We start from the raw sequence: 20780 nt of genomic DNA, 5'->3' as shown, positions 1-20780 counted from the left end.
TGGTCAGGAAGCGTGTTTACTATCAGGCTAGTCTCACTCCTAAGGTGGTCTGCCTGAAGTGAACAACAAAAAGAAGAGTTTCACCATCTTGTTTTTGGCGAAACTTTGGACTCCAGGTCAGGTTTATGCCCCCTTTCCCCAGGAACTAGTCATAGAGGGGGTGTAGTTACACCAGGATTAAGTAGCCCATTGGCCACTACCCTAGACTCCCCTTAACGCTCCTAAATTCATTATTTAGGGGTTCACCTGACACCAAGAACTCAGATTCATCTACTGGAAACAGAAGGAGGACAAAGAAGAGCCAAAAATGCAAGAGCTGCTGTTCCAACAATTGCAAGGACCGACTCATCCAGCAGCTTTGGAGGGCTGCCAGCACTTCCCCAACCAGTCAGCATCTCTCTTGAAGTGGAGGAGCCACTTCCCTGCAGGCACCCACCGCATCTGCCCGGTACACCGTTCTGCTGAAAACTGGGTCCACTGAGGAAGCAGCACTCCAGGAGAAGGACTTCATGGCTCCCGGAGGTCAGCCCCATCTCCCCAGCGAGTTTCAAGCTGCTAGACCTTCCAGGAGCCACCCAGCACCAATACCTTGGTTACCAGAGCCCTTCCAGCAGCCTAGACTTGTTAAATGTCCAGTCCGGATACCGACCCTACCAAGACCAACCAACCAACGAGGGACGTCAGCATCACCGAAGCCGGCAGCAAGAGTGGCCCTTCTGTCCTGTTTGCCCTTATCAGCAGGTCAACTCCAGGAAGCGAGAGCCGCCAACGCAAGCGACCCGTAGGATAAAAACCTTTGCACCTGAAACCCACATCCCGATTCCGAGCCAACCAACAGTGCCCCCTTGCTTTAGAGACCCTCAAGCACAAGGCCTCCGTTTGCGTTCTCCCGGACTTGTCCCCAAATCTCCACTTGCAGTCTTTTTCTTGCCACAGGTTTCTCCATTGACTTTACTGTGTAGTGCTTGAGGCTACCATCGCGACCAACACCTCAGCACCTGGACACACCAGGGAAGGTAAAACCAAACTGCTGGTGGTTCTATGGACCTTGGCCCCTAAGTTGCCTAAGTCCATGAGATCAACTCGAACAATCATTTGCAAGTATACCTATGCAGTGTAGGTTTCTCCCATAGGATAACATTACCGCAGTAGAGGCTCATGCCTCAAATCTGACAACATTTGCTATTCTACTGCTGTTCTGTAAAAATTATAACTCTGAAAGTACTTAGCTCATTCTGATGATCTTGGTGTCTAAATTAATTTAAAAATCTATGTTATTTTTCTTGATTGGTCTCAAATTTCTTCTTGAGTGTGTGTCTCATTTATTGACTCTGTGTGCACAGCAACAAATGCTCACCACTCCCCTCTGGTAAGCCTAAAGCTGCTCAACTACACTACCACGAAAATAGAGCACTTTGGGATTGTTAAAGCAGGCCCCCGTAAACCAAGAATGGTTGTCTGGACTTTCTACAAACTGTACCTCATTTTGGTACACTACATTCTTCCAGGAGCCAGGAACTGCTGACTTCCGAACGAGGGCAACGACCACAACCATCAATTATGTGAACACCGCAGGGGTGGAGGTTAGAGCAACGGGGAGCATGGGAAACAGAACATTTATATGGCCCACTCTGAACCGCAGATAAGACCTGTGGGACTGCAGGACGGGTTTATGAGAATACATGTCCTGCTAGTCCAAGGACATCATCCAGTCTCCCAGGTCCAGAGCAGACAGGATATGAGCCAACTTTAGCATTTTGGCTTTTTTCTTCCTAAGGAAGGGACTCAGGGTTCGAAGGTTCATGACAGGTCTGAGACTTCCATCTTTTTTCAAGACTAGGAAGTAGCATGAATGAAAACACTTGCATCCCTGAGCTCGGTACATGCTTGGGTGCATCGTTAGAGAATAGCAGGTGAACTTCTAGCAACAAGATAGACAGATGCTTCTCGAAAATTCTCTGGTGCGGGAGAATGCAGGGAGGGGAGAAGAACAAGTTATTTACCTCCGGTAACATCTTATCTGGTAGAGACTATCTAGCAGCAGATTCTTAACTTAGAATTATCCCCAGGCGTCAGACTAGATCTGGACATTTTTTAAATCAGCAGTACCCCTGCATGCCGGTAGGTGGTGTAGATCAGCTTTGTGTGGCAGCGGCATCATCTGCACAGGTAGTGATGTGTGAGATGCCAATATGGGAGCCACCCCAGTGCACTGACGTCAGTTTCTTATCGTGGCTTTCCATGCCAGGAATGTTCTGTCCATAGAAATCCGATCACAGAAAGGGCAGGATGGGTGGGTCTGTAAGGAATCTACAGCTACAGAGAGTGTCTACCAGATAAGGCGTTACCAAAGGTAAGTAACTTGTTCCTCTGACAGAGACTTCTAGCAGCAGATTTCTTACATTAGAATAGACACCCAAGCAATACCTTCTGAGAGGTGGGTCTGGAAAACAATTTCATACCAAAAAATCCAGCAAGACCAAACGGGCAAGGTGCTTGACTGTTGAGCCAGCAGTGTTTAGTGAACGTATGCAGAGAGGCCCATGTTGCTGCCTGGCAGATGACCAGGAGCAAGACTCCGCGTGCTAATGCAGTGCTCATAGCCTTGGCTCTGGTGGAATGAGCATGCAAGCCCTCAGAGGATTCCATTTTCCGAGTCAAAGCATAGCATATCTTAATGCAGAGCCTGATCCATCGTAAGATGGTCTGCTTCTGCATGGCCTTTCCCTTCTTAGCTTCGACATACCCCACGCAGAGTTGGACGTCCACCCAGAACTCATCTGTGCGGTCAAGGTAGAACGGCAATGCTCTATTTGGGTCTAGGCAGTGGAGTTGCTCCACTTCTTTAGAGAGATGCGGTGAAGCATAAAGAGTAGGTAGGGTGATGGACTGGCCTACAGCAAAAGGAGTGGCGACTTTCGGCAGAAAGGAAGGTCTTGTCCGAAGAACCACCTTGTCTGGGTAGATGTTCCAGTATGGGGGCTTGGATGACAAAGCCTGAAGCTCACTGGCCCTCCAGGCAGATGTTATTAGCACCAGAAAGGCCGTCTTGGTGGTAAGGAGCCTGGAAGGACAGCTGCACATGAGCTCAAAGGGAGCACACATCAGGACCAGATTAAGGTCCCACTGAGGCAAGATGAAGGGAGAAGGAGGAAACATAGTTTTCAAACCTTTTAATAAATTATGTACAATAGGGGATTGGAAAAGGACAGTTGGTCAAGCAACTGCAGAAAAGCTGATGTAGCAGAAAGGTAGCCCTTTGCAGTGACCAGAGCAGGTAAGGGAAAGAATAAACAGAAGAACCTGAAAAAAGAGAGCAGAAAGGGGGTCAACCAGTTTTTCTGCGCACCATGCCACAAAACGTGCCCCAACGGAAAGAGTATACTGTTGTGGTGGAGGGACGTCTGGCTGCCAGACTAACATTGCAGACTTCGGACGGAAGGTCAAAAGCTGACAACTGTCGCCGTTCAATCTCCACGCAAGAAGGCATTGACAGGTTTGGGTAGAAAACCCTACCCTGCTGCTGTGACAGAGGATCCTCCCGGAGAGGGAGCCTGATCAGAGGACAATTGGCCGTGCTGAACAGTTCAGGATACCACACTCTCCGAGTCCAGTCCAGAGCCACAAGAATGACTTGGACCAGTTGTTCCACATTTTCTTGAAAACTCTAGGCAGGAGTAGTATGGGCGGATAGGCGTACAAGAGGCCTGAGCTCTGCCCGAGACGAACAGCATCTCTGAGCAAGAGCTGCCTTGGAAACTCTAGCACGCAGAACTGCTGAAATTGTGCGCTGTCTGTGGCGAACAGATCTTGCACCATCTCCAGATGGAGACGCCATTCTTGATCCACTAGAAATTTTCAGCTGAGTTTGCACGGCCTGGCGTTCTGAGAGCCTGCCAGGTGCTGACCCACCAGGGTAATGCCCTGCTGTTCCAGCCATGTCCCGAGACACAGGGCATCTTGACAAACGGTCCACAACCGCACCCCGCCCTGTCTGTGACAGTACCACATGGCGGTGGTATTTTCCGTGAATGCCTGCACTAGCCTTCTCTTGATGGAAGGCAGAAAGGCTTTCCATGCCAGCCGGATATCCCGGAGGTACTAAAGGTTGATGTGGAGTACGGATTCCACTGGAGACAAAAGACCTCTGATTTCCACCTCTCCCAAATGGCCATCCAATTCCAAGAGCGATGCAGCTGTCACAACTGTCAGATCTGGTTGGGGAAGGGAGAGGGATTTGCCACTAACCCAATCACAGTTTGTTAACCACCACTGCAGATCTTGTGCAGTTCCCTTCAAGATCTGGACCATGTCAGAGAGATTTCCCTGATGCTGCGACCATTAGAACTTCAGGTCCCACTGCAGAGCCCGCATATGCCAACAGGCACGTGTCACAAGCAGGATGCAGGAGGCCATGAGGCCCAGCAGCCTTGGAGTCAGTCTCACCGATATCCAGCATAGAGGCTGAAACATCGATATTGTAGTCCGAATATCCTGAACTCGCCATTCCAGATATATGCCCGAAGCAGTATTGTGGCCAGAACAGCTCCAAGGAAAGACAGCGTCTCAGAGGGAGTCAGGTGTGACTTCAGGATGTTGATAGTGAACCCCTGCAAATGCAGGAAGTCCGCCGTAGTCTGGAGGTGGGAGAGGACAACCTGGGGCGATTCCGCCTTTAACAGCAAGTCGTCAAGATAGGAGAAGACTGGCACCCCTGATCTCCGCAGATGAACTGCAACCCCAGCCATCACCATGGGGAACACCTTAGGGGTGCTGGTAAGGCCAAATGCAAGTACAGGGAATGAAAGTACTTGTGGCCCACTATGAACCACAGGTAATTAATGTGGGCAGGCAGGATGGGAATGTGAAAGTAAGTGTCCTGCAAGTGCAAAACTACAATCCAGTCTCCCGGGTACAGTGCAGAGAGGACCTGAGTGAGCGTGAGCATTTTGGTCTTCTCCTTCTTGAGGAAGAAATTGATAGGGCGTGGGTCTAGGATAGGATGAAAGCTTCCGTCCTTCTTGGGCATCAGAAAGTAGGAGGAATAGCTACCATGACCTACTTTTCAGTCGGCACCCTCTATGGCTCCCTTGGCCATGAGAGCCGTCATTTCTGGAGGAGCAAGGTAAGATGGTCTTCCATCAGCCTGTTGCAAGCAGGTGGCATGGGTGGAGGGGGGAGTCACGAAGTGGAGGGATTAGCCCCTTCACACAATTTGAAGAACCCATTGGCCTGAAGTTACAGAACTCCAGTGAGGTAGGTGATGGCGTATCCGGATTCCCATGATGGTAAGAGGACAAACTATAAGGGTATGGAGGCTGCAGTTGCCAGAAGTGTGGGGATCATGGATTGGCCCGACCTCTGTCTGCCCGACTGTAGGAGGCTGGCCTTCTATGTAGTGTACCAAAACGAGATACACAATGTAGAAAGTCCAGGAGACCCTTATTGGCTTACAGGGGCTTGCTTTAACAATCCCAAAGCACCCAGTTTAGGCTTATCAGAGGGGAGTGTGGAGCATTAGTTGAACACAAAGTCAATAAATGAGACACGCCCAATAAGAAATTTGAGGCCAATTTAGAAAAATAACAATATTTTATATAGTATTTAGAAACCAGATCTTAGGAATGAGGTAAGTACTTTTAGTTTGTTACCGTTTACACAGTAAAACAGTTGAAAGACAAAGCTATTAGATATGAGACATGAGCCTTGAATGTGGTAATGTTATCCTATGGAAGGAATAGACATGCATTGCATACAGTTATTTGCAAACGGTTGTAGAGGGTACCTCATAAAACCCGTGAAGTTGAGTGGGGGTCATGCCGGGTCCTGGAAAATCAGGAAAGCGCGGAGCCGACCAAGGAGCTGGCCCAACCATTGAGCCAGGCCTCGAATGATGACACTTCCTCGTCTAGTCAGCTGACAGATGAGGCGAAGTCGAAGACAGCTTTGACTACTTACTTTTCTTCTTTTTGTGGGACTTACTTGAGTGGCCCGGTGATTTGGAATGGGACAAGGATTTTGGACTCCACAACCGATCCCAGGACACTACTCCCGCCGGGGAATGAGACTGTCACAGTGTCGCACGTCGGGCGGCAAGGAGCTTGAGGGACTGCTCCAGCAAGGACTTGGATTGCAGGACATGGAAATCAGCACAGGTCTTTGCTTTGAGGTCGCATTCCACCTACCAGAGGTAGAAAGATGCAGGTTAGTCATTGACATCTGTCGATGACATGCGCCACAGGGCTTGAAGAAAAAAAAAAAACTACGATAATACGTTGAAATAAGTGCAGTCAAAAAGTAATTGATGGGGAAGGTCTCACTGGATCTGAGCTGCCTGGAGCGGAAAGAAAAGAAGTGACAAAGTGCTGGGGTGCCGCCTACATAGGCACTGCGCACATCACTTCTGGCGCAGACGACAGCCACAGAGCTGATGGACTGCTCCTATAGGTGTGCAGGGGTACTGGTCATGAAAACTTTCGGTACCCAGTTTGACACATGGGGATAATTCTAAGGTAAGTAATCTGCGGCTAGAAGTCTCTATCAGATAGGAAAGGAAGTACATTGCCCCTTTGTACAATCTGTAAAACCCATCTATTGGGCGTGATGGGTCACCAACCTGGAAGAAAACATTCAACCTGCCTCCCGCAGGTCGGTCACAAACCGCTGAAAATAAACTAAAGCTGCTTAGTGGCCACTTAAGTCGGGGATGAGGAGTTGGATGAGTGGTGGCCCTTCTAACCTTTGCCAGTCTAGCGGTGCTAAGACCGCGGCCCCCAAAAGGGTTGGTTTTTCTGCTATATTAATGACTGAGAAGGTTGTGATTGCCTATAGGCTGACCCCTTGGGGTAGTCCTTAAATTTGTGGAATGTATTGGGAAATTGTTTTGCAGCAGTCAGAACACCAAAGGAATATGATGTGGTCCTACTATCTTTAACCAGTTTCAACAAGGAGGCTGCCTTCTCCCTAAAAATGCAGGACCAATTGAAGGGTATGTGTAGTTTGAGTCATTTTTGGCATGGTCACCCCTGTAGGAAGCGGTCTATTTATATAGTATACCAAAAAGAGGTATACTGTGCAAAGATGAAAAGAGTCCAGGAATCCCTCATGAGCGGAAAGTGGCTTGTTCTAGCAACCCCAAAGTGCTTTTCCAGGTGGTAGTGTGGTTGAGCAACCATAGGCCATTCAGAAAGGAGTGTTAGACATCTGCAATACACACACAGTCAATAAATGATGCACACGACTCAATGAGGCGGTCCACGTCATTTTATAAAAATAACTCTTATCTTTATATAAGTTTTGGCATCAAGATCATCAAAACCAGGTAAGAACGTTTCGAGAGAAATACTCTTAGGTTTCAAAAGTCGACAGTGTAATTTTCAGAGGCGGCAATGTTATACTATTGAGAAAAACATACACTGCATACAGGTACTTCAGACAGACTTACAGGACCAATCTGTTGGACTTAAGGTAAGTATGGGACAATGTCCAAGGCAGCACCAACAGGTCATTTCGGGCGGCATGTGCAAAAGTACTTTTCAGCATTGGGTGCCCAATGTTATCCTATCAGGGAAAAACACGTACTGCATTCGGGCACTTCACTGTGAATTATGGGACCAATCTCCTGGGGCAAGGTCCAAGGCCACACCAACGGGTCACCTCAGGAGGCTCTGGGTCATCCAGGTTCAGAGGTGTATTTCAGCGTCAGGTGGCCAATGTTATCCTATAGAGAAAAAACATGTACTGCATTTGGGCCCTTCACTGTGACTTATGGGACCAATCTCGGGAGATTCTGGGGAGTCCGGGTACTCCACGTTAGTCAATAGGGATCGGTCCAGTCGGAAAGAGGCTGCAGGTTTAGACTGGGAAACAGGTAAGGCTGAACTACCAAGGGGTCTCCGGTATCATGATCCTCAGGGATGTGGAGACACCTTCTGTCCACTTCCACTTAGGGCAGGGGTGACAGGTGCAGAGGTTTTTTGAAGTGTTGAGTTTTTCCACAGCAGAGTCACTCGCGGTCAGGGGGGCTGCACACAGAGGCTGCAGGCATTGTTGAGGAGTCCCCTCCTGGCAACCCCAAGGAGGCCTTCTTCTTTGCAGGACCACGCTGGCACCGTAGGCCCATTTCCACTCTTGGCCGGTGTCGGATTTATACGATCCGGCGTCCTCACAGTTTATTAGCTCTTTCTTTGGTACTGGCGGGGTTCATGGAAGTTGCGCATGGGAGTTCCTGAGTCCTCCCATGCTTTTGGAGGCACAGCAGCTTAAAGGGTGAGTCGACTTTCGTGCAATCATAGGGAAAAGCAAACAGGCTGGCAGGGTTGGCACCAAGTCAGTTGCTCCTTCCACAGTTCTTGCTTTTCTGGTCAGCAGGATTTCTTGGTACTAGTGGCTCCCCTAAATACTAGATTTTGTGGCGTTAGGGGTGTGCAGGGTAATAGCCAATGCGCTACTTCCACCTGGGGTCACTACGCCCCCTATATGACAGCTTCCTGTGGGAAGTGGGCATAAACCTGTCCCAGAGTTCCTAATTGTGCTATCACCGAGATGGCAGACTTGTAAATTTCGTATCCACATCAGACAGCCCACCTTAGGGGTGTCACTAGCCTGAGAGTGGACACGCCTCTCTGACTATAATTTTCCCACCTATCAGGTGACAAATGGGCCCTGGACAGGGTGGTTGGCATCCTATCCTGTGGGGGAAGCCAGGTTCTCATACCAAAGACGATGAGCTCTTTGAAGCTCCCTGCCTTGGAATACTAATTTGCAGGTCGTCCTGTGGGAAGGGTGTAAACAGCCTCTGCCCAAGAAGGCTTTGTTCCTGATCGCCTGAGAGCAAAGGCCCATACCCCTAGGGTTCAGAAACTTGCCTGTGGTGGCAGGCCCACTAGGACCAGTCAGTCAGCACCTAGTAGTAAGTAGGTTTTCAGGGTGTACCTCTAAGGTGCCCTCTGAGTGCATGTATTAATAAATCCATCATACGAATCAGTGTGGGTATATTAATATAAGATGTTTGATACCAAACATCTCTAGTTTCATTTAAGCCATCATGTACCTCAGGAACTCGTTTCTGACTAGCGTGCAGCACATGCACTTAAAATGGCTTCCCTGGTCCCTTGTACTGGCAGTAACTGAACTGACCATCACAGGGGGCATATCTGCTCATGCATTTATGTCCACACATGTAATATAATGCATTCTGCCTCAGAGCTGTAAGGCCTGCTGTAGGGGTGACTTACAAATATTACATGCAGTGTTAGTGAACATGGAAGATAGGTGTGTGTCATGTCTTCACTTTTTAGAGCACCTTGTCACGCACCCTGCAGTGGCAGTCTGTTTGAGTTTGGTGCTGGGTCCCTTAGAGTGGCACACGATACGCTGCAGCTCTTAGGGACCCTCTTTAGTACCTATACCAGTCAGCCAGCAAAGGGGTACATCTAATGTGCTTCTGGGTGCACGTTATAATAAATCTAGTACAGATTTATTAACACAAGGTGTTTGATACCAAACACCATAGGTTTCAGTAAAGTCATAATGTAGCTGGAGAATTCGTAATGACCATTGCCCAGTACATATACTTAAGATGGCTTCCCTGTTCACTTGTACTATCTAGCAATTTAACTAGACAGCACAGGAGCTCTGAAAGTACTTTCCCGATTCTGATGATCTTGGTGGAAAAATAAAATTTTTATATATTGTTAAATTGGTCTTGGATTTCTGTTATGTGTGTGTCTCATTTACTGACTCTGTGTGTGCAACACATGCTCAACACTCCCCTCTTATAAGCCTAAGCGGCTCAACCATACAACCACAAATAGAGTACTTAGGATTATTAAACTAAGCCCCTGTAAACCAATAAGAGATGTTTTGGATGGTGTACCCCTACATTAGTATACTACATAAAAAGCCAGCTTCCTACAGTGTGTCCATCAGCGATGCCTGCAAATCACCACAAATCCAGGCAACGCGACACTGGTACCAAATGCTCTACCAATGCAGCCATGATGTTTAAACCTGCTGCATAATAGCCAGTATAGATCATCTGAGACATGGAAGCCTACGGTCTACCAGGGCCGCTGGCAAGAACTTGTAGTCGCTATAGTGGCCTACGAGAAAGACAGTGTTAATGGACTGCAGTGCTAAATGGCAGAAGAAAAATATAGCTTGCCAAAAACATTAGTCCTCTTGCATTCTCTGTCCGAGGGACTTGTCAGGAATGAGTTAAGGTTAACCTTACTGGTCGAAGCCTGTACAATGAGACTCTGAAGAATAGATTGCCTGGTGAGAAAATCTGGTTTACCAAGTGAGTCATGCTACACTTTTTAGTTCTTGGTTTTGGACATCAACATAGCTTAAATTGTAGAAAGGGAAGTGGAGCGATTACGTAACGGACCCCCGACTTGGATCGATAGTGGAAGACCACAACTACTTCTTATGTTAAGCATTAAAAAGCTTACCTTCCCAGTCTTGAGTCATGCTTGTGTTCATAGGGGAACATTGGTCATATGACTTAAGAGTCGTATCCAGAGCATAGGCACCAAATACAAACCAGAAGCAGGTTTGTGACAGACATCTGCTTCCTGCGTTCTGTGCATGACTTAAATCCTGGTGACTTCAGTGGAGACACTGTTCCCTAGCGCCGTGAGAAAAGTTTTTCAGAGTTGTTGGAAGACTGACAAAGTTACGTGCAGAGCCCCGGGCCTGCCTTGGAAGACGCTGAAAGAAAGGAAGTGATGTCAGGGCGCAGGGGTGGCTCTTATAATCAGTTCTGCTCTGTCACTTTTGGAGCAATATGGAATCAGCACAAAGTCGCCCAATGCCAACTAGAGGCATGCAAAAGTATTGCACACCAATTCTCCAGGTCCAGTCTGGCACCTATGGGGTATTCTAAAGATGAGGAATCTGTGGTCAGAAATCATAAGTTGGCATTACACTGTTGGTTTATACTAAAATAAATTCAAAACCAAGTAAGTCCGAGTCCTAGGTGTAAGGGAAAAATTCAGTAAGTGAGATCATATTGAAGACAATTTACTCCACTCAATTTATATGCACTGTTCAAAATCATGAAAGCAAAATTTACCTTTAAACTGAATAAAAAGGCTCATTAAAAGTTAACCTACCTTTTCTCGTTTCTGCTCGGCAACTCCTTTTTTGGCAAAAATTAAGCTAACTTTTTCCTGGTCCTTTAAAAAACGCCTGCGCAATCGTAGGATTTCTGCCTTTTCTTCTATACCTGGGTTAATAAATGATGATTGGTGAACTGCTAAATATATCAATGTTACACAAACAAAAATCTCGCTAATCCTGCTGGTTTCACTCTTAAAAAAGTATAGAAAACAGATGAACAAGAAAACGGGAGACAATAGAACTATAAGAGAAAGTAGAATAGCAGAAAATAAGAAATAAATAACACACAAACAAATGAACTAAATAAAACAATCACATGAAGCAAAAGAAAAATACAGTGAGACAAATGAAAGGAACAAACTAAAAACATCACAAACAGAATTTTTTTTTTTTTTTAAATCAAACAATTATTCCTCAATAATTTACCAATATTCATGTACTGCGTGCATGAAGCTTCAGAAAGCAAACAAAAAAGTGAGGGGGTGAAGAGATACCGTACATTAGTGAATAAAAAAAATAAAGGCCAGCCAGTCACAGCACGCTTCACTGTATTCAAGCTCTTAGTTATTAAGCTGGCAGAAGAAAGAAGTATTTAGTTCTCTGTGTAGTGGTTGAGTGGGTTCTTTACATTTAGACCCAATAAGCAAGGTGTTTTGGGATCAGAAGGATTTTTTTAAATTTTTAACAGCATATCACCTTTTGCGAGTTGGATTGCAGTAGAAATCTGCCCACTCATGAAATCAGTATATCCTTTGTGTTTCATATATAGCAACTTATAGTTTCCATCTGAGGCAAATGAAGATACTTACCTTCAGTAACACACTTCCTGGTGGATGTAGAATGCCAAAGCTCGCACCCCAGAGGCCTGGCTCAGCCGAAGGGTTTAAATAAAAGGGATGTGGACCGCTAATGGCCACGCCCATATAAGTGGTATCTGTGTCCCATGTGATTGGCTTTCGCCAACAAGTCAGAGGCCCAGTCCCTACAGGTCCCAGCACTTTACAGTGGACAACAGCTCAACTCAGACTTTGAGCTATTGAAGCTGCGGAAGTCCTGACTAAAAGTGGACAAGTACCTCAACACCTTAACTGCAAGGCTGCTGCAACTCGCCAATACATTCATGGATGATGACCAGCCCAAGGAGGTACGCGCTCAACTAATTTAAGGCTGCAGATTGTCAACACTTAAGCACCTCACACTGTACGACGGTCACAGGCATCACAGCCCCACATTCTAACAAGAGTGCTCCAGACAGCCTAGAAGACGAGGTTTTCAACATCTTTGTAGCGCAACCAGGGGAGGGGAAGACTAAGCTAGCCCCTTTGTGCACCATCAAGGATCACATGGTAGCAGTACCGGCCCTGATTGACACTAGGGCATCTATCAACATCATAGACTTTGTTGGAAACCGGGCAACCGGGTTAGCAGTCACCAGGTTCCCAGCACAGTGGTAGCTTGGCTCGAGCGGTTGGGGTCAGGCACCGTGTTAAGCGTACGTCACACCCTCACAATAACCATGCGTTCATCCGTTCCAAAAACGACACTACACCGTAAAAATTATGCAAGTCAAGTTGAAAATATATATGTCTTTATCTTATTTTCTCTTAGTTGCAGGTTTCATAACATAAATACAATACAATAGGATTTTCCTTTAAAAGAGCAGGTCAAATAAACAATGCTACTTTGGAATTTCAATAAATAGGTTCAGATCCTCATTAAGCAAAGAATAAATAGATGTGCAATAAATACAGACGGCAAATAAATACAGTCAGACAATAAATACAGTGCAGGAATAAATTAGTGTTAGACAATAAATAAAGCACCTTCAATAAATAAGGAAAAGCAATCAATGACAGTATAGATCATATCACTTTCATGAGGTAACTTGGTCTTACTTTGCCCATACACAGCTTGTGGTCATTTGGATGGCATGGGGGTGTCCCACCTAGATTGGTCAAGGCTGGGGCCTAAGCTGAGGCAGAACAAGGGTAACCTAAAGATCTGGGCCTCCAAACTACACAGCCCCTCACAGATGTCACTGCACCAGTCTCAGTTCACCCCTGGCACTCCCAGGCTGGTTCTAACACCCCTCTAGCCCCTAGAATGGTCTTTTAGGGCTCCACGGGGCCTCAGACGCCCCCACTACCACTTACTGCCCTTTTCACGATGATCGGCTCCGCTCGGCGCCGTGTCGATGTCGTGAGGCGGCTCCGGCTCGATGTCGCTGGGCGGCCTCGTCTCGATGTCGCTGGGCGGCCTCGGCTCGATGTCGCTGGGCGGCCTCGACTCGATGTCGCTGGGCGGTCTCGACTCGATGTCGCTGGGCGGTCTCGACTCGATGTCGCTGGGCGGTCTCGACTCGATGTCGCTGGGCGGTCTCGACTCGATGTCGCTGGGCGGTCTCGTCTCGATGTCACTGGGCGGCCTCGTCTCGATGTCGCTGGGCGGCCTCGTCTCGATGTCGCTGGGCGGCCTCGTCTCGATGTCGCTGGGCGGCCTCGTCTCGATATCGCTGGGCGGCCTCGTCTCGATGTCGCTGGGCGGCCTCGTCTCGATGTCGCTGGGCGGCCTCGTCTCGATGTCGCTGGGCGGCCTCGTCTCGATGTCGCCTTCCGGCGTCGCAGGGACACGGCCTCCCCGCTTCCGGGTGCCTCCGGAGTGCGATCTCCACTCCCGACCTCCGGCGCGCTTCACGACCTCCGTCGGCGCCCTCACCTCGACCTCGGGTGAATCTCCACTCGACCTCCGGCGCCTCTCCACGACCTCCGTCGGCGCCCTCACCTCGACCTCGGGTGAATCTCCACTCGACCTCCGGCGCCTCTCCACGACCTCCGTCGGCGCCCGCACCTCGACCTCGGGTGAATCTCCACTCGACCTCCGGCGCCTCTCCACGACCTCCGTCGGCGCCCGCACTCGACCTCTGGCGGCTCCGGGTACGACGTCTGCTTTCTGTCAGCGCCGCTTCTCCACCTCAGGCCCCCGGTCTCCAGGCTTCTCGACGTCAGGACTCCAGGAGGACACCACTGGACAGGTCAGGAACTCGCTGTTCTTCCTCGTTAAGGCCTGTTTCAAATGTTCAGTTCCTTAAGATGGTTCTTCTGGTCTTGGTCCCACACAGGGCTTTAGGCTGGGCTTGGTCAGTAGGGACTAGCATCAAGGGTGGGTTTCTGGACCCCACTCCAAGCACTGGTTTCCACCCCTGCTGCCTTACTCCGACCTCCTTCTATATCTGTCCTCTCTCTTCTCCAGTCAGTTGCCAACTGCCCCACTGAGATGGCCTCCCAACATTCTAAACGGCCTCCCACTGTCACCGGGTTCTAGAATGTTACAGAAGGTTCTGGTGATGTCACAGGTGACAATGGGTGGCCACCATTTTGTGTCTCAGGCCCTCAGACAGAAGTTCCAGGGGTAGGGAAAATGGCTCCCTGACCCTGCATCAACACTAAAAAGTCTGGTGGTTCCCAAAAAGGAAAAATTATAACAGGGTTTGAGGCAGAAGTGGGACAAAATAAATAATAATGAGGAGGGACCACCCAACGGGCTGACAGGTCTAACACGCGTCCCCCCCAGCTGAAAGTGGGGAGAGCTACCCAACCCCTTGGGAGTTCTCATCACTAAGGCGGAAATACCGAGAGACCGTCTGCATTGGCGTGGTCCACTACAGGCCGATGTTCCACCTGAAAGTCCATTCCCTGTAGGGAGATAGACCACCTTAGCAACTTGGGATTCTCCCCCTTCATCTGCATCAGCCACCGAAGGGGTCTGTGGTCGGTCTGAACTAGGAAGTACGAGCCAAACAGGTATGGCTGCAACTTCTTCAGAGCCCATACCACGGCAAAGGCTTCACGCTCTATTGCACTCCACTTCTGTTCCCTGGGAAGTAGTCTCCGGGATAGGAAGACCACGGGTTGATCCAGACCCTCTTCATTGAGTTGCGATAACACTGCCCCAATGCCATGTTCCGATGCATCTATCTGGACAATGAACTCCTTGGAAAAATCTGGGGCCCTTAAGACCGGGGCCTCGCACATAGCTTGCTTCAGTTTCACAAAGGCCTGCTGACAAGCCTCCGTCCAGACTACCCGTTGAGGTTGCTTCTTGGACGTAAGCTCCATGAGGGGGGCCACAATGGTACCATACCCCTTCACGAAGCGGCGGTAATATCCGGTGAGGCCCAGAAAAGCTCGGACCTCAGTCTGAGTCTTGGGGGGTTCCCAGGCCATGATGGCCTCGATTTTCGCCTGGAGGGGTTGCACCGCTCCACTACCCACCAAGTGTCCAAGGTACACTACCGACCCCTGCCCGATCTGGCATTTACTGGCCTTGATCGTTAAACCAGCGTGTTTCAGGGCCTGGAGAACAGCTTGCAGGTGACGCAAGTGATCCTCCCAGCTGTTACTGAAGACGGCAATGTCGTCCAGATAAGCAGCAGAGAAACTCTCCATTCCAGTGAGCATCTGGTTCACCAGACGCTGAAACGTGGCAGGTGCGTTCTTGAGCCCAAAGGGCATCACGCAGAACTGGTAGTGGCCCTTGGGCGTGGAGAAGGCTGACCTTTCCTTAGCTCCATCAGTCAGAGAGATCTGCCAGTACCCGGAAGTAAGGTCAAAGGTACTCAGATATTGGGCAGCTCCCAGCCGGTCAATCAGTTCATCCGCCCTCGGAATCGGATGAGCATCAGTCTTGGTTACTGAGTTCAGTCCCCGGTAGTCCACACAGAACCTCAGTTCCGGTTGGGCACCCGGTGGTACAGCTTTTGGTACTAATACCACCGGACTGGACCAGGGGCTGCTAGAAGGTTCAATCACTCCTAGCTCCAGCATCTTAGTGACTTCACTGTGAATGCTGGCCTTCACCTTGTCTGTCATCCGGTAGATCTTTGACTTCACAGGTGGGCTGTCTCCTGTGTCCACGTCATGGACGCACAGGTGAGTCCTACCCGGAACAAGGGAGAACAACGAAGAGTACTGCCCCAGGACCTGGCGGCAGTCCTCCTGCTGTTCAGGAGTTAGGGACGGGGAGAGAATCACTCCCTCCACCAACCCATCCTTCTCTTGAGACGCAAATAAGTCGGGAAGAGGCTCGCTTTCCACGTCCTCTGCTCCGTCAGTCACCATCAGCAATATGACTTCGGGCCTCTCATGGTGGGGTTTGAGGCGGTTGGCATGCAGCACCCGTAGGGGCTGGCGAGGGGTCTTCAGATCCACCAGGTAGGTAGCCTTACCCTTCTTCTCCAACACCTCAAAGGGTCCTGACCAGCGATCCTGGAGGGCGCTAAGCTCTCCTGGTTCGATCACCCACACCTTCTGGCCAGGCTCCAACTCCACCGGGTGAGCATTGTGGTCATACCACGCCTTCATCACTGCTTGGCTGGCTTCCAAGTTGTCAGAAGCTTGCTTCCACAACTTAGCCATTTGGCTCCGGAAGGCCAGCATGTAGCTCACCACATCCTGGGGAAGCTTTCTGGGAGTTCTTTCCTATCCGTCTCTCACCAGGCTGAGAGGTCCACGCACAGGGTGCCCATACAAAAGCTCGAAGGGGCTGAAGCCCACTCCCTTCTGTGGCACTTCCCTGTAAGAAAACAATAGACAGGGTAGGAGGACGTCCCATTTCCTCCGCAGGCTTTCAGGCAGACTTCTGATCATGCCTTTCAAGGTTTTATTGAACCTCTCCACCAGACCATTGGTCTGGGGGTGGTAAGGAGTGGTGAACCGGTAGGTCACTCCACACTCCTTCCACATGGCCCGCATGTATGCTGACATGAAGTTGGTCCCCCTATCAGACACAACTTCCTTGGGAAAACCCACTCGGGTAAAGATTCCCATCAGGGCCCTAGCCACAACAGGTGCCGTAATGGTCCTCAGAGGTATAGCCTCTGGGTACCGTGTGGCATGATCCACCAAAACCAGGATAAACCTGTGACCAGCTGTAGTAGGCGGATCTAACGGACCCACAATGTCGATGCCCACCCTTTCAAAGGGGGGTGCTAACGACAGGAAGTGGTTCCAGGGGAGCTTTCAGCTTCACCCCTGTTTTCCCACTGGCTTGACAAGACACGCACGTCCGGCAGTAGGTGTCGGACGACACTTTCTTTTGAGGCCAATAAAAGTGCGGGACAAGCCGGGCAAAGGTCTTGTCTTGCCCCAGGTGTCCTGCCAAGGGGATCTCATGAGCCAATTCCAGGAGGAAGGCTCGATAACGTTGAGGGACAACCAAGGCCCGTGACGATCCGTGCATGGGTGCCTTGGGTTCACTGTAGAGGAGGCCATCCTCCCAGTAAATATTGTAGTTCCCCTCAACGTTCCCTGCTGCCTGGGCTTCGGCCTGTCGCCTCAGTCCCTCAAGGGTAGGACACTCCTTCTGGCCCTTGCAGAATTCCTCCCTGGTCGGCCCTCCCTCCACGTGCCACTCAGCCGGGATGGGTAGGTTCTCCAGTTCGGTAACATCCCCCTCCGCGGACTCCTGGTCCACCACCTCCGGTGGCCTATCCGTCACACGGGGCGCGGATGCCGAGGCAGGCTCCTCCTGCCCTCGGTTCTTCCCTTGGTCGGCAGCCGGCGGTGCCTTTGTTCCAGGCTCCCGCCTAAACGAACTCCCCCTCCGGGTAGTCGCAGACCCTGTGCTGACACAGGCCCAGTCAGGTGTACCCAGCATCTCAGCATGATTCCGGTATTCCACCTCCTTCCAAGCATTATGCTCCATGTCATTCCCAAGCAGACAATCGACTGGCACGGCAGGGCTTACGGCAACTCGAAGCAACCCTGCAACCCCTTCCCATTCAAATGGAACCTCGGCCACCGGATAGTGGCCCATTCTGCCGTCAGCCATCGCGGCAGGGTGGAGTACATCGGGAATCACCTGCTCTGGAGACACCAGTTGGCTACGTACCATAGTCATACTGGCTCCTGGGTCTCTCAGAGCCTCCCCTCTTTGGCCGTTGATGGTGACCCACTGCCCATACTTTGTGGTATTTGCGGGCACCTGGATCTTAGGAACCATCTCCCGTTCACCCAGGGACACTAAAGTGACACCCGCCCACTCCCTTCCCTTATCTAAGGGCATCTCCTCCCCGAGCACTACACTAGCTACTCCGGGGGCCTTTCCTCCGATGGGAGGGGGTGGTCTTTTCGGGCACTTCACATCTCCCTTATAGTGTCCGACACCACTGCACTCGAAGCAATGGATAACCCTTGGCTGCTGACTCTGGCCAGGATTAGGGTTTCTGGGTGGGTTAGCCCTAGGGGTGAATCCCGTTCACTTCCCTTGGAAACTATTTTGGGGGCCTCTAGAGAACTCCGTTTTCTTTTCCCCTCCCTCTTTCTTCTGGGGGGCGCCCTGTCCGGTCTTTTGAGAGTCCCCTCCAGTCCCCCTTGTGGACACCCGGGTACTAGCCCAAATGTCCGCCTCCTCAGCAAGCTTCCGGGGATTGGTCAGCTTGCTATCCACCAGGTGTTGACGCAGTTCAGGGAAACATTTTTCGAGCATTTTACAACCCCTCGTAGTCCCTCACCTCACTGCCCTGTATCCAACCCTCTAATGCCTTCTTTGCATAGTCCAGGAAATCCACCCAATTCTGTGTGCCCAGTTTGTGGCTACCCCGAAACTTCTGTCTGTACTTCTCGGGTGTTAGTCCAAACTTCCTCACGAGCGCCACTTTCATGGTGGGGTAGTGGGTCTGCTCATCCTGCTCTAGGGCCAATAGTGTATCCCTGCCAGCTGGAGGCATGTATTTGTACAATCCCCCTCCCCAATATTTCTCTGCATCCCCATGGACTCTTAAAGAGACCTCATAGGCCGCTAGCCACTTGGCGATATCATCTCCCGCACTATAGCTAGCTACTATGTCTTTTGGCAAATAGGGTTTGGGTTCCCTGGTGATTTCTCTTTCTTCGCTGCCACCATTAGGAACAGTGTGTGCCCCGACCTGTAGGATCTGGAGATCTATCTCCCTGAGCCTCAACTTGTGAGCCATCCTCCGTTCCTCCTTTTCTTTCTCCAGCTTCGCCAACTCCCATGTGAGCTGTCTTTTCTCCCTCCGGTCAGTTAATACTGCTTCTGATAAGCCGCCACTAGAGACACTGCTGCCCTTCCTTGAAAGTGTTCTGGGCCCCTCTACTAGGTTCCCCACCTCAGGTTTGTACAAACCAGCCCCCTCGCTGACAGGCTCTCCATCCCTATCCTCCTTCTCAACCTTACTTTCTCGTCGTGCCTCCCCCCAAGCCCTTAAGCTGGTCTGGAGCTCACCCTTCTTTGCACCTTGGGGACAAAACACCCCCCCTCGCTCACAAAACTCTCTGAGTTGGGCCACAGTGTAAGTTTCCACATCCTCCAACACAAACTCCATTTTGCCCACTCAGGATAGAAGACAGTTGCTTACAGAAGCTATGCAGGGGGGTACCTTTTGTAATACCTCCTCCCACCACCAGAAGTAAATTTGGAAAAAACAAAACTCAAAATTAGGAAGTCCGCTTGGAGAAAACTCCCGGTGTAGGCCTATGGACTACCCACAGTTATTGTCGAGTAGACGCAAGCACAGCTCTATCCCACCGCTGAACACCAATTTTATGTTGGAAACCGGGCAACCGGGTTAGCAGTCACCAGGTTCCCAGCACAGTGGTAGCTTGGCTCGAGCGGTTGGGGGTCAGGCACCGTGTTAAGCGTACGTCACACCCTCACAATAACCATGCGTTCATCCGTTCCAAAAACGACACTACACCGTAAAAATTATGCAAGTCAAGTTGAAAATATATATGTCTTTATCTTATTTTCTCTTAGTTGCAGGTTTCATAACATAAATACAATACAATAGGATTTTCCTTTAAAAGAGCAGGTCAAATAAACAATGCTACTTTGGAATTTCAATAAATAGGTTCAGATCCTCATTAAGCAAAGAATAAATAGATGTGCAATAAATACAGACGGCAAATAAATACAGTCAGACAATTAATACAGTGCAGGAATAAATTAGTGGAAGACAATAAATAAAGCACCTTCAATAAATAAGGAAAAGCAGTCAATGACAGTATAGATCAGATCACTTTCATGAGGTAACTTGGTCTTACTTTGCCCATACACAGCTTGTGGTCATTTGGATGGCATGGGGGTGTCCCACCTAGATTGGTCAAGGCTGGGGCCTAAGCTGAGGCAGAACAAGGGTAACCTAAAGATCTGGCCCTCCAAACTACACAGCCCCTCACAGATGTCACTGCACCAGTCTCAGTTCACCCCTGGCACTCCCAGGCTGGTTCTAACACCCCTCTAGCCCCTAGAATGGTCTTTTAGGGCTCCACGGGGCCTCAGACGCCCCCTCTACCACTTACTGCCCTGTCCACGATGATCCGCTCCGCTCGGCGCCGTGTCGATGTCGTGAGGCGGCTCCGGCTCGATGTCGCTGGGCGGCCTCGTCTCGATCTCGCTGGGCGGCCTCGGCTCGATGTCGCTGGGCGGCCTCGGCTCGATGTCGCTGGGCGGCCTCGTCTCGATGTCGCTGGGCGGCCTCGTCTCGATGTCGCCTTCCGGCGTCGCAGGGACACGGCCTCCCCGCTTCCGGGTGCCTCCGGAGTGCGATCTCCACTCCCGACCTCCGGCACGCTTCACGACCTCCGTCGGCGCCCTCACCTCGACCTCGGGTGAATCTCCACTCGACCTCCGGCGCC

General features: G+C 50.1%; 1 protein-coding gene across 3 annotated transcripts in view; it reads right to left on the bottom strand.

Annotated features, from left to right (window-relative positions):
• Positions 1–20780, bottom strand: part of PRKDC (protein kinase, DNA-activated, catalytic subunit) — a 2754228-nt gene that overhangs the window by 1176207 nt on the left and 1557241 nt on the right. For all 3 annotated transcript variants that reach the window (XM_085605657.1, XM_085605658.1, XM_085605659.1), the window contains one exon: positions 11118–11230. In XM_085605657.1, coding sequence (XP_085461783.1) covers positions 11118–11230 — 113 coding nt within the window. The remainder of the gene's footprint in view (positions 1–11117; positions 11231–20780) is intronic.

This window comes from Triturus cristatus, chromosome 5_1 (assembly GCF_964204655.1).
Source record: "Triturus cristatus chromosome 5_1, aTriCri1.1, whole genome shotgun sequence".
NCBI lineage: Eukaryota > Metazoa > Chordata > Amphibia > Caudata > Salamandridae > Triturus > Triturus cristatus.
Note: the sequence above shows the minus strand (reverse complement) of the source record. Positions and strands in the feature narration are given on the sequence as shown.